Genomic DNA, 14,152 nt, shown 5'->3' on the forward strand with positions numbered 1-14,152 from the left:
TATCAAACAGCACAAGCAGAGGACCTGCATTATCAAACAGCTCAAGCAGAGGACCTGCATTATCAAACAGCACAAGCAGAGGACCTGCATTATCAAACAGCACAAGCAGAGGACCTGCATTATCAAACAGCACAAGCAGAGGACCTGCATTATCAAACAGCACAAGCAGAGGACCTGCATTATCAAACAGCACAAGCAGAGGACTTGCATTATCAAACAGCTCAAGCAGAGGACCTGCATTATCCAACAGCTCAAGCAGAGGACTTGCATTATCAAACAGCACAAGCAGAGGACCTGCATTATCAAACAGCTCAAGCAGAGGACCTGCATTATCAAACAGCACAAGCAGGGGACCTGCATTATCAAACAGCACAAGCAGAGGACCTGCATTATCAAACAGCTCAAGCAGAGGACCTGCATTATCAAACAGCACAAGCAGAGGACCTGCATTATCAAACAGCACAAGCAGAGGACCTGCATTATCAAACAGCTCAAGCAGAGGACCTGCATTATCAAACAGCACAAGCAGGGGACCTGCATTATCAAACAGCACAAGCAGAGGACCTGCATTATCAAACAGCTCAAGCAGAGGACCTGCATTATCAAACAGCACAAGCAGAGGACCTGCATTATCAAACAGCTCAAGCAGAGGACCTACATTATCAAACAGCAAGCAGGGGACCTGCATTATCAAACAGCACAAGCAGAGGACCTGCATTATCAAACAGCTCAAGCAGAGGACCTGCATTATCAAACAGCACAAGCAGGCCAACAGCCAGAGGACCTGCATTATCAAACAGCTCAAGCAGAGGACTTGCATTATCAAACAGCACAAGCAGAGGACTTGCATTATCAAACAGCACAAGCAGGCCAACCCGAGGACTTGCATTATCAAACAGCACAAGCAGGCCAACCCGAGGACTTGCATTATCAAACAGCACAAGCAGGCCAACCCGAGGACTTGCATTATCAAACAGCACAAGCAGGCCAACCCGAGGACTTGCATTATCAAACAGCACAAGCAGGCCAACCCGAGGACTTGCATTATCAAACAGCACAAGCAGGCCAACCAGAGGACTTGCATTATCAAACAGCACAAGCAGAGGACCTGCATTATCAAACAGCACAAAGGCAGAGGACTTGCATTATCAAACAGCACAAGCAGAGGACTTGCATTATCAAACAGCACAAGCAGGCCAACCCGAGGACTTGCATTATCAAACAGCACAAGCAGGAGGACCTGCATTATCAAACAGCACAAGCAGGGGACCTGCATTATCAAACAGCTCAAGCAGGGGACCTGCATTATCAAACAGCTTAAGCAGGGGACCTGCATTATCAAACAGCTCAAGCAGGGACCTGCATTATCAAACAGCTCAAGCAGAGGACCTGCATTATCAAACAGCTCAAGCAGGGGACCTGCATTATCAAACAGCTCAAGCAGGGGACCTGCATTATCAAACAGCTTAAGCAGGGACCTGCATTATCAAACAGCATTATAAGCAGAGGACCTGCATTATCAAACAGCTCAAGCAGGGGACCTGCATTATCAAACATCTTAACCAGGGGACCTGCATTATCAAACAGCTTAAGCAGAGGACCTGCATTATCAAACAGCTCAAGCAGGGGACCTGCATTATCAAACAGCTTAAGCAGGGGACCTGCATTATCAAACAGCACAAGCAGAGGACCTGCATTATCAAACAGCTCAAGCAGGGGACCTGCATTATCAAACAGCTTAAGCAGGGGACCTGCATTATCAAACAGCACAAGCAGAGGACCTGCATTATCAAACAGCACAAGCAGGGGACCTGCCAAACACACAAGCAGAGGACCTGCATTATCAAACAGCACAAGCAGGCCAACCCGAGGACTTGCATTATCAAACAGCTCAAGCAGGGGACCTGCATTATCAAACAGCTCAAGCAGGGGACCTGCATTATCAAACAGCTCAAGCAGAGGACCTGCATGATGAAATCCTGCATTATTGCGCTCTCTCACATGCTGCGAATGTGTTTTTTTGTAATGTAGTGGAGTAACATGGGAAAATCTACCAATTAAAGCTTAACTACTCTTTCTTTTATTGGTTTGGTTTCATTGGTTTCATTTTGGTGATAAAATTGATGATTTATTGGCGATATTCTATTTATTAACACACCAAAGGTATACAATGAATGTCCATCCATAACATGTAATGGGCTAAAGATAATTCTGCTTAACAGCCATTTTTTTCGATGCAGTATCTCTATGATAATTAACATGTAATCACCTCTCAAACCTCTCTCTGTTGCTCTGTTTGTGTCACCTTGGTCTCCTGTTTCAAAGTAAAAATGGACAACAAAAAAACATACTTTCAACTGCATATAAGTAGCCCGACGTCTGTCTACATCTTGGACAGGCGTGTTATTCTCGTATTTCCTGCGTGCATTGAACTACACACTAGAATACATGGTCGTTGGACCCTATTCAAGCAGCCAGGCTGCAGGACATTTCGATCTCGAACGTGACGTTGCTTCCACCTGCTGGTTATACGACGACAGCAACACAAAATGACCGCATAGGTCAGTAGTGAGATAATGCATAGGACTTTTTGTGACTGAATTACCATAATGTTGTGTTTCAACACATTAAATATATAGTTTTAAAAAATTATAAATTCTAATTGTTTCAATTGCTTACGATACCTATTGCAATAGGACCACAAAGGCGAGGATTTGAGATTAGTCATTGGTTGGAAACGGCAATAAAGCCTCGGTGTCAGCCAGAAAACAACAAATGGATGTCTGGGCGCTGAAACAGTCTAATTGTTGGTGAACAGTCATAAAGTAATTCAAATAGAAAAGCAGACAGCATGGCTGAGCCCGCGTTTTATGGAGCAGCTTTCTGGATTAAGACCTTTGAAGACAGGCCCCATCTGCGTCACAGCGCGGCCAAACAACACCATAGGCTGTGTGTGTGTGTGTGTGTGTGTGTGTGTGTGTATGTGTGTGTGTGTGTGTGTGTGTGTGTGTGTGTGTGTGTGTGTGTGTGTGTGTGTGTGTGTGTGTGTGTGTGTGTGTGTGTGTGTGTGTGTGTGTGTGTGTGTGTGTGTGTGTGTGTGTGTGTGTGTGTGTGTGTGTGTGTGTGTGTGTGTGTGTGTGTGACTGGAAACATAGGTGTTTTCGTGTGTTTGAATATATGTTTTTTGAACGACGTGGTTAACCATGGTTGTGTATAATTACAACCATTAAAATGTTTACCCCTTTAAAAATAGCCCGTATGAAAAGCATATTATAGTGATATTCAGACGCGAGGACTTGCATGGTGTTGCTTCCTTTCCGCTCTCAGTCGCTTTGCACCCCATAAACAGTTAACGCTGTGATTGGTTTATTGCTGCATGGCAACCAATATCGTGTGCCAGTGCACATTGGCCTGTAGCAAATAGCATGGAGCTGGCTTGTCCAATATCCAGCAATGCCTTTTATATGTACTGTATGTTGGGATTCAGAACTCGTGGTCGTGCTATTAACAAGGCCTAAAGGAAAGGGAGAGCAGGGGCTGTTGAAATGGTGTGTGGTGGTACTAAGCCAACATGGACTACACGGGAAATGCCCGCGTTAAATCCACTAATCCTATATAGGCCTGTAGGATTTACATCTGTTCGCTTCTTTAGTACCTGTTTGGATATAATTATGCTCATAGGCCTAGCCTACCTATACTCTCAACCTCTTACTAAATAAATCACATTTTCTGTAAATATTGAGTAGGGATATGTTTAATGTTTTAATAAATAGGCCTATTCATCTTGTGATAGTTTATCATACGCAACATTTATATCAGGCATAGGCCTATACCTGCAAAATATGGTTGCCTTTTTAAATGAAAATCATAACTGAATAAGATGAAGTGCTGTAGCAACTATAGTTGTTATGTTTTGGATAAAAGGAAATAAATACAGATATCTTGTCAGATGTTGGACATTTATCAACAATTAGAATCTTAGTAACAATTCATTCTCTGATTTCCAAACAATAAATATGGATTACGACGCACAAAATAATTTGACATTTTATTTGATCTTTCATACAAACGACTTTTAGAATCGAAATACTCTGACATTGAGGTATTTTGCGTGTGCACAGTGTTGCTGTAATTCCATAGACAAAACTGTTAACATCACACCGTCTAAACATGTTTCTTTCGGCAAAAAAAAACTATAAATAAATAAATAATCTGACAGGTAGTTGAAACACATTCAGGTAGTCAACGCATAAACATGATTAGGCCAATAACATAGACTAAACTCTGGGTGAAAAAAAACACAGAATCAATTCATGAAACATTTCATGCAACGAACATTAGACAATGTCTAACAGTAATCTGTGTGCATTAATGAAATGATTTACCAATTACATCCAAGTTATTGAGATAACATCAAAGTACCAATCAAACGAATAAGCATTGTCAAACAGAGAACACTCTAGGAAGAAAACGAGCCGACAGATTTTACAACGACAACAACACAACAGCCCTACAGAACACAACATAGACTATAGATCAAGCAAAATGTGGATAGATTGGCAACTATTTTCCAGAAATATCTTCGTTTCCTGAAAGTCCACCAATTGTAACTATTCACAGTTTATTCTACGGGTCACTGCTCGCCTTTTTAACATGTCTTTCGACGGTCCTTATTCCCTTTCTTCATCTTCATCCGGCGGTTCTGAAACCAGATTTTAATTTGTCTCTCAGTCAGATTAAGAACTCTTGCTACTTCGTATCTACGGTCGCGGGGGAGATACATGTTAAACAGAAACTCCTTCTCCAGTTCGAGAATCTGATGCTTAGAGTATGGACAGCGCTTTTTTCTGGTGGATTTTGCATGAAGCCAGTTGGAGGATGGGTCATCTGAAAGAGGGTTCGACAAAAGCGAGACAGAGCTCATGAGAAATAGTGTTTTCCACAAGAGTCAGAATGGTATTACAAACTGTGGATGACGAACAACAGCAGACAAGGTCTTGCTGAAATAGCCAACATGCAGTAGCTAATACAGACAGCCGTTTATGTGCTCGTTTCGGCCTTCTGACCCTAAGGCCTAGTCTACTGCCCATAACAGTGGGAAATGAACTGGTATAGTTTAGTCATAATGCAAATAGCAAAATCATGGTTTCTCACAGTAAAAGCTGAGTCGAGGAGGGAACGACATTTTGCCGCTGTGGGGCAGCTGCTTTGGTCCAACATAATCCAAATAGCAAAATCATATTATCTTTCACAGTAGGTAACAAACTAGATCGAGGAGGGGAGGGAGTTTTGCTACTGTCGGTCAGTGGTACTGCTTTGGCGCAATATGATTCATTCGTTATCAAATAATGGATACAATAGTTTGACGTAAACTCAACCTTTACAGAAGGCCTATATTATATCATAAATAATGTATTAACGTCAGTCTCTGACCTTATATTTCTAGATTCCTGCTTAATTCAACATTAATTAATTCCAAAGATCTAGACACATGAAATCATGATCACCATTACGCATGAATCCAAATGAAAGATGCCGTGCTTACTTGTGTTGATCTCCCTCTCCCTCTTTTCCTCTACGGTTGATGTGCTGCACTCTTCGTTGGGTTTGGAGAAAATGGCATCACACGCGATCGTATCCTTTTCTGCGCGGAACGGTCCGTTGTCAATGTCGGACACAAGAGGTGTGTGCGTTTCCAGCGCTGTGCAGTCCCCATTTCCTATCAGCGGCTCGGGTTTGATATCATAGTTCATATTTGACGATAATCCCGTTAAACATATCGACGTAGAAACCGGTTCCAACGCCCAGGAACGCATAAACATCCCATCGGTATCTCCTGTTGGACAATGGTGGTGTAAATATGGCTGGTGTGTTATAGATGCGTTGCTCGGAGGCTGATGAGCAGAAATGGGACTCCAAGACGCACTGAAAATAGAAGATTTCGTCTGCAAAGGGCAAGATTCCGCACCGCCATATTCAGTTAGCATCGGCTGGTTCGCCTGTTCCACCCCATGTCCGCTTGAGTATGTGTGTGCCATAATATCCCCTTGGTCGCGGGGAAGATGAGAGTCTGCATAGTAACTAAGCGTGCCTAATGTCGACATGACAACAAATACACAAAGCCAAAGGCAACTAAACTTCCACTGTGATATATTTAGAAAAACAGGATCATGATACTATTCGCTGCACCAAGAACCACCACATTCGTTCAATAAATTGAACCTTGGCCGGGATTGGATTGGGTGCCGCAGACACGTGACCGTGGGACAGAACAATAAATAATAAATCAGTCTACTCAACTAGCTAAATGGTCACCATTTTCCTCCGTTATATTTTTAATAGCAAAGTCATATGCCTATATCATTTTATACAAGCAGTAAGGTTTATGATTTTTGTTTTCAAATGAGACTTTAACTCTGATATACGTTGCTATGTTTTATATAAGTCTAGAAAGTGAGAGAGTATAGCATGTTTTTCTAGCCTCCTTAAAAAATAAAGGAATGCAGCAAAGTAGTAAGGAGCTATATATCCACTGTGACGTGTAGTCGTTACTACGCGCAGAATAACACACATTCATTTCCTTATAAGAACTCTCACCACCGATCTAAAATGTGGAATTCTATAGAATGAATTTATTCAATAAATTATCCAGTATCTATCAACATAATTCAGTCCATTATTGCCTATAATGGCAAAAACTCCGAGGTTATTCCAAATAATTTATAGCATTAGATTGGTGATATCGTTATATAGGCTACTTATTAAATAGGAATATACATGCAGCAATATTATTTGGCCAAATACATACCCACATTTAAAATAGTAGACCTGTGAGTTAGACCTATATACTATAGGTACGCTGATGTGAGTGTGAGTTGACATTTGCCATATTCATCATATTTGCCATTATATGCCATCTGATGTATTCATAATAAAGTCACAGCCAAACCTATAGGTTACCATATCTGCTGTGGTGTACATCATGTTCATTGTTATTAGGATATTACACGTGTTATTCAAACCTGATATTTTGATTATCAGAGTAATGCTCTCTTCAAATGGCTTGAGATTATTCGATTTTGGTTGATTTAAATAAGGACAACTAAAACAGTAAATATTTGAGTGATACTGTCTCCAATGCTCTGGGATATGAACATTGAAATGACATGTAAAACCTTATATATGTAGACCTATGTGACCCTATAGGAAAACACACCAAGGACCGGTTTCCCGGACACAGATTGAACCATAGTCCTGGACTAAAAATAATGTTCAGTAGAGAATCTCCAATGGCTAACTCCCATTGAAAGGGCTTTTCAGTCATACATTTTTAATTATTTTTTATTATAGTGTGTATTATTAATTCGAACGAATGAATTAGATATTACTTAACTTATTGTCCCAAATCGATTCGAGAAAGTTAAGACCGAATCTAAAAATGCATACCTCACATAGGCTATTGTTTGATAGTCAGACTAAGACTAATTATTTAGATTTAAGACTGAAAAACACAGGCATATACAGCCATTGACACCGTGTGTGTACACGAGGAACAAGCTATGTGTATTCTACCATCGAATTAGTGTTCAGAAATAAAAATACAATACTTCTACATAGTAGCGTCAACAAATCCAAGTGTCAATAGATTATGGAGAAAGATCCCGTTGTGTTAGTGTGTAAAACCATAACAGACCCTTACTATTTATGGATCAATGAGTGAACACTAGGACGGTCTGCGCGGCGCTTTTAGCTATCAAAGTGGGGAGAGAGAAAAAACGTTAGGTGCTATAGCAGTCTGTTTTTATCACGGGGGCTATTTAGTTGTTTTTCTTTAGGTTACAACCTGGCTGTCTGGGCTAAATATCGCCAATAAAATCCATGCTTTGTGTCCATTGTGTAGCGCAGCAGACGCATCCGGCACTTCGAATGTGTGCCACTGGGAACGCTGCAGCAGCGCACGAGGCTTTGGCCAGACTGCATGATCATAACCGAGGCCTTGCAGTCCTTCCTCTCCCTCAAGCCAACTCGATATCTCTCCCTCTGAGACATAAAGACTAAAGGCCGCGTCTCGTGCTCCTCTTTTGTTGTTGTTTTGAATAGATATGGCGATATATGTGAGGAACAAAATGTCCTTTGCAGTCTTGATTTTTTGGTTCGTTTTTTCTTTTTGTTATATATATCAGACCCGGCGCCAGGATAAAGTGACTAGGGGGGCAGTTGAAATCGGGGAATGGGCTACATTTGGGGGATTCTTGCATTGGAATTGTATTGAATTGTGCATATATCACGCTGTACCACAATAAACATAACGTTTAAAAAATGCAGACTCCGAGATGTTTTTGTGCTTTGCAAGTCACAGGTTTCCGCTGCACTGTATGCATTCTTATAATAGCCTAATGTCGACATGAGAGACAATACATTTCCGTAGACACATGACTTAAACAAATGCATCGGAATTGTTATAGAATATTCGACACACGACTAGGCTACTCAGTAAATGTAGCCTACTTCCTTCGGTGCACAGCTCTGTTGCCAGAGACAATTTGGAGTGTTCTGTTAAACGCAATAGTTTTTACTGAGGCAATTAAGGCAGTTTCGTGTGGTGGGGGAAAATACAGCCTAACAACACGAAACTACCTGAACCCCTCAACAGCCCTCTCTCCTCCTAAATAAATATATATAGTCTACAAGCATTTATATTACGCATTCATTTCGTTCGCACAACTGTAACAGATACAGTCGAAATCATAGGGATCCTATAATTCACTCTCCTTCTATGCGTAATTGTAATTAGATGGTCAAAATTGTATCATTTCTCAATGATTACACTTGTTTTACGCATAACACAACATTTGCACACCGGAAAAGATACAGTCCAAATGGTGTGTCTTATTGCGTGCATATTTCACAACGCTCCACACGTCGACAGACGTAGTGTCCTTTCATAGATGGCATATGATGATGAACCAAACTACCGCCAGTAATGTCCTTGAGAAAAGCATGTTGTTTTCCGGGTCATTTTGCCACCATCTATCCAGTACACCCTGCAGTTAATAAGAGCTATCCCGATGGAGTGTCTTTCACCATACAACTTCACAATGGTCATTTCATCTGTATCTATTTAGCCAGGATAGTTCACTCAGTAACACATGCGACTCTTTTCCAGGGAGTCCTAGACAACAAGTGTAGTGCTTTGCATCATGGCTATGGCTCAGGCAATGATTCCTATTGAAATGAAGGGCATCAGCGTCACACAAAAGAGGAAACTGATGTTCTTTTTTTCTTTACTGTAAAAACAACCCGCAACTGAACAAATGGAACCCCGTGGAATAAATAGCGGGTCCCACCACCAGGCTATTCCTCTCGTGGGTATGAACGATTACATTCTATACAGGAGAGATGATCTGTGGACTGAAACATTCCAATGCAAGGTAAAAACGTGCCATGTTTTTATTGACTTACTTAGTGAGGCCAACAGACAACATATCAATTCATTTCACAGTATAGTCTCTCTATAGACAAAGCAATGACAATATGGGCCATATTATTAAAACGGTTTGGAGAGAACAATAAAAATATGAATAAAAATACGAGAAGACAAATTGTAAACAATATTTACAAGTCTCAGATAAGTTTCTTGTGTATAAATAAAACCCTTTACAAAATAGTTATTGTGTGATGCTTTAGTATATATGGCTATAATACCAGCAAAATGTGAAGATATTAAATATCAAATCCATCGAGGCTCTTTATCCATGACGTAACGTAGGCCTATATTGCTACAGGTTACAACATTTCCCCAAGAGCTATTCCAGCAAGCACAGATGTCAATGCGTCACTCAAGGTGGCTATATACATGTATTTATGTACCACGAATGCCGATATTGTCAGCTCTGAAACACTTAAGTCGTTCCATCTCTATATTAACTGTTGGTATATACATAAAGGGAGAAAACATATGTTATGACAGTATAAATACATAACCACGACAAAACAAAACAGAGACGTATTCAGGTAAAATTACAACAAAACGACATATCAATAAGTTAGCAATTGTAGCCCTAACCTACACGGTCATATTCACACGACAGGGTTTCTCAAAGGAAGGCGCTCTGGCCATTGATGGAGGAGGGCGCCAAATACGGCACGAATGTCTCACGAAAAACTGAAGTTGTTCGCTAGCTCCCGATAGCTCCTGTTTTCCCGACTCATCTTTTTCAGTTTCATTCTTCGGTTTTGGAACCAGATTTTGACTTGCCTGTCTGTCAGGTAGACGCTGCGGCTGATCTCCAAGCGACGCTCACGAGTCAAGTACATATTGAAGAGAAATTCTTTCTCTAGCTCAAGAGTCTGGTGCTTGGTGTAGGGACAGCGCTTTTTCCGGCCACTCTTCGCTGTCAGCCAGTTAGCTTTGGTTTCAGATGTTCCATCTCCTGTAGAAAGAAATTGAAAGAGAAATTAGTACTTTATAGTAATTGTTGCCCAATTGTAATTATTGTACACAGAAATAATGCAATTCCATAAGATGTTTGCATCTATAGACAAACACTGACCTAATACCTATCAACATAAAACATGTGTCGTCTAAAATTATCTTTAAATAGCCATCCTGAGCCCTTTAGTTTATTTGACAGTAATACGAAGTTAATGTAGACACACACACACACAATGCCCGTTGTATGCACATATTTTGCATCTGTCCAAACACCTAAGCTATTACATCCACGTTGTGCTCAAGATTCACTTAAATATATTTCAATGTATTAATACGCCTTTATTAAGACATGAAAGTATCTCATAGTCTACTGAAATTATGGCTGCAGTTGATGGTTTAGGGGGAAGACTGAGGACATCAACCCGTTGTATTAGACAGATGTACTGGACAGGATTGGCCTTGCTGCTCCTCGTCATAAAATAATGTTTAAAAAAACTGGAGGAAATCCCAGCTCGTGGCCACTCTGTCATACCCCACAAAGACATAGCTTTACCGCTGCGCATATAACCCACATATGGGGAAGTTTTCATGTCCACAATATAATCGATACAGCAGTAGGATATGCCTCTAAAAACCAAGGTTAACGCCAAGGCACATCTACACTGACTCGGGGGCATTGACACTACACTCCCTCCATGTACACCCATCAAGATCCCATTGTCATAAACGTCATTTTTTGGATTTAGAGCAGTACTCACCTTTAAAGGGTTTGACTGGACTTTCCGCACAGCTCTCGGTGGGTTCGGGGGAGGACAAACCATTTACAGACGATGCCCGGGTGTCCTCATCCGGAGCACATGACGGTGGGTCAGGCAGTGCTTCACTCTCCCTCCTGCCTGTATCCGCCACCGGGGTAGGAGATGGCGGTGAGGTGTCGAAACGGGCCGGACGTTGTAGAGCGAACTGAGTAGGCTGTGGGTTCCGCTGAACGTCTTGATAAAACTTTGAAGAGGTATATGTCTGAGACAGACGGAAGTAACCGGGAACAGGCACGGTGCTGTTTGTAACCGGGCATGATCCCGGAGTTAACCGGGAATAGGAAATGTCTTCCGTCGTTGTTGACCTTTTAAGACACTTCTCTGATTCATACAGGCAAAACGCATTCTCCTCTTTGATGCTCGGAGAGAAGGAACAATGAGCCATTTGCTGCTGGTTGTTCGGCTGATCTACTCGACAAGATCTCGAAGTCTCTAGCCATGTTTCCATCCCTTGAATATGTGAATATGGGCCAGATGAGGGTACCATAGTTTGACAATTGCTCTCGTTGCGTTTACTGAGCCCAGAGAAAAAAGCGCGGTTGGGTAGTCCATAGGAGTACTCCGAGCCTGGTGACAAATACACGCCGTTACTTTGGTAGTATGAGGCACCGCTCTCGGTTCGTCCGTGGATTAAGGAGTCTACTAAAAACGAGTTTCCACTTTGGTTGTCAGAGCATGACATCGTTGGTGTATAATTTGACGGAGGATGAGGATAGCCCTTTCTGGCTGACATTTCTTGTGCAAAACATGCTGAATATAATTACAGATACTCACACTTCTCTGCGCTTTAGCTGACAGCCAATTAAAACACAAGAAGAGAGACTCCTCCCATTGAAAGCACGTAATGCCAATATGCCATATTCATTTTGTTTAAAGATTGAATATAATAAATGAAAAAGTAAAGGTAAGTGGTGTATTAAAAGCTATCAGTTCAACCTAAAATGGTGGATAGATAGTAGAGGTGACATGACATGGGCTGCATTACCTTTTACGATAATCTATGTTGTAAACATTGACCTCAGGCACCCTTTCACAGACACGCACGCGCGCACGCACACACACACGCACACGAGAGGGGGGAAGATATAATCATACACAAATAACTATTTACATGTGAAGGGACAGTGCAAATAACTGCAGATGTCTGCAGACCTTGAAAACAGTTTAGTGGAAAGCTCGTTACACTTTCCTCTCCAGTAAGCGTCAAAACATTGCTCTATTCAAGTTCACAGAACATTGTGACAAAATATCTATTTGACTATTAGTTAATGTCCCTTAGTTACCAATTACAGATCATTTTGCATGCGAAAACAATCATCAACAGCCTTGACAATATAAAGGCTAATGGGTCTTACATGAAGCCAGAGTATAGTAGTAGAACAACATGAGTTTTCTCATTTGCTAAACAAAATAGGCCGTGGCAAAGATTGTTTACCTATCTTGTTAACATAATGTGAAATATAATCTGAAACAAACACGTTACAAACACGTTATTTATCAAAGACATGTGCATTTGTTATGAAATACCTTGTGCGTAATTGGTGCGTAATGCATTTTAAAAGTGTACAACTCCGCACGTTTCGATTATTTTATACACCGCCAGAACCAATTTCGGTGGGATCCCATTTATCTCCTTAAAGAATCCAATTGAAAACAATATCCTCAGACTCATATCCCCCCTATGTAAATCATAGAATAGGAAATAGATAACCACAGCCTTTATAAATACCACTGCCTTTATTTCCCATGCAGTTGGGAAAAAGATCATCCTTGCTATGTTTGTTACTATAATTACCACGGTTATATTACGTTATTGTTCTGACACCAAAAACACTATATGGTGCGACTTATTTGGGGTTTTATCAGATTTAGAAATTAATTTAAATTGAATAGCCTAAACCATTGATTTGAGTGGGTACTAGTCTCATGACGTGCGTATAATAATTTCAACGGCCTATTTATTTACCTCTAGCCAGTGGTACTTTAAGTTATTATTAAGTTATTATCATACTTAAAATCATTTAATGCATGTCTCCTTATAGCGGCTAATAAAAGCATGTTAACAATGTTTCTTCTGTTCCAAGTTATTCTTGCAACCGGACAAAATAATATGCCTGCGCCCCCTCGTGCGTAATGTGGCACTTTACTACATCCGCTAACAGCTATTTTATTTTTCACTGGAGACTAAAAAGCCCTCCGGTAGGCTATGGGATACTCAGCTAGAATGTTCCCCTTCCCAACACACACACAAACCAAACACATTTTATAATCTAACGTTTCGTATTTGGTAAACTATGGTAATAATGACTCAAATAAGAACCATTCGAATAGTTCGTGTTATTTTTCCAGAAAAACGCCATAGACATCTCTAGACAGGATAAGGCCGATGTATAAAGCTATTTTACGTTTAGCATATTGGTTATATTGTATATTATATTATGTGCTGTGTAACGGTAGGTAGGCCTATTCAGTCATCCTCTCCCACACGGAATACATTGGTTCTAATACATTGTGTCATCTAATATTATATTTCCAATCATGTGGATTTCAGCGATAAACCAGCTTTATATATCATTTTCTAGCAGGATGGAAAGGCTCCTTACAAAAACGCCTCACTTTAACCCATTTTGCCAAGAAAAAAATGCACCACACACGTATTTGTTTTCCCATTTCGAGCATTTTGAAATATATTTCGATAAAAATAAGAGAATATGTAACAATTATACACACATCGGGATAATTACCTGAACAATGAAACCCTGTAATGTAATGAGTCTGTCTTTGGATGTTTGATGCATGGGAAGGAGAGTCTCGGCCAGAGCTCCGTCCACATCCACGGCATTGATCCATGACATTGATCCGAGCAGCGCCTCCCAGTGGAACAAACAAACAACCACGT

General features: G+C 40.8%; 2 protein-coding genes across 2 annotated transcripts; both read right to left on the minus strand.

Moving 5' to 3' along the window:
• Positions 1–4,035: 4,035 nt before the first annotated feature.
• LOC127926896 (homeobox protein Hox-A9b-like) lies at positions 4,036–6,325 on the minus strand. Its single transcript, XM_052512542.1, has 2 exons — positions 5,546–6,325; positions 4,036–4,887 (listed from the first exon to the last, which is right to left on the minus strand). Exons 1-2 carry the CDS (start codon positions 6,102–6,104, stop codon positions 4,649–4,651), a joined length of 798 nt encoding a protein of 265 aa, XP_052368502.1. The 5' UTR covers positions 6,105–6,325; the 3' UTR covers positions 4,036–4,648.
• A 3,328-nt stretch (positions 6,326–9,653) lies between these two features.
• Positions 9,654–12,457, minus strand: LOC127926897 (homeobox protein Hox-A10b-like). Its single transcript, XM_052512543.1, has 2 exons — positions 11,194–12,457; positions 9,654–10,433 (listed from the first exon to the last, which is right to left on the minus strand). The coding sequence occupies exons 1-2, from the start codon at positions 11,984–11,986 to the stop codon at positions 10,156–10,158; spliced, it is 1,071 nt and encodes a 356-aa protein (XP_052368503.1). The 5' UTR covers positions 11,987–12,457; the 3' UTR covers positions 9,654–10,155.
• Positions 12,458–14,152: the final 1,695 nt, after the last annotated feature.

Source organism: Oncorhynchus keta, unplaced genomic scaffold (assembly GCF_023373465.1).
Source record: "Oncorhynchus keta strain PuntledgeMale-10-30-2019 unplaced genomic scaffold, Oket_V2 Un_contig_8605_pilon_pilon, whole genome shotgun sequence".
Lineage (NCBI taxonomy): Eukaryota > Metazoa > Chordata > Actinopteri > Salmoniformes > Salmonidae > Oncorhynchus > Oncorhynchus keta.

Excerpts from the sequence above, each read along its gene's own strand:
- LOC127926896 (XM_052512542.1), bottom strand. The coding sequence starts at position 6,104 with ATGTCGACATTAGGCACGCTTAGTTACTATGCAGACTCTCATCTTCCC. Across the intron at positions 4,888-5,545 it reads GGAGAGGGAGATCAACACAA|ATGACCCATCCTCCAACTGG; the intron begins GTAAGCACGGCA and ends ACCCTCTTTCAG.
- LOC127926897 (XM_052512543.1), bottom strand. The coding sequence starts at position 11,986 with ATGTCAGCCAGAAAGGGCTATCCTCATCCTCCGTCAAATTATACACCA. Across the intron at positions 10,434-11,193 it reads TCCAGTCAAACCCTTTAAAG|GAGATGGAACATCTGAAACC; the intron begins GTGAGTACTGCT and ends TTCTTTCTACAG.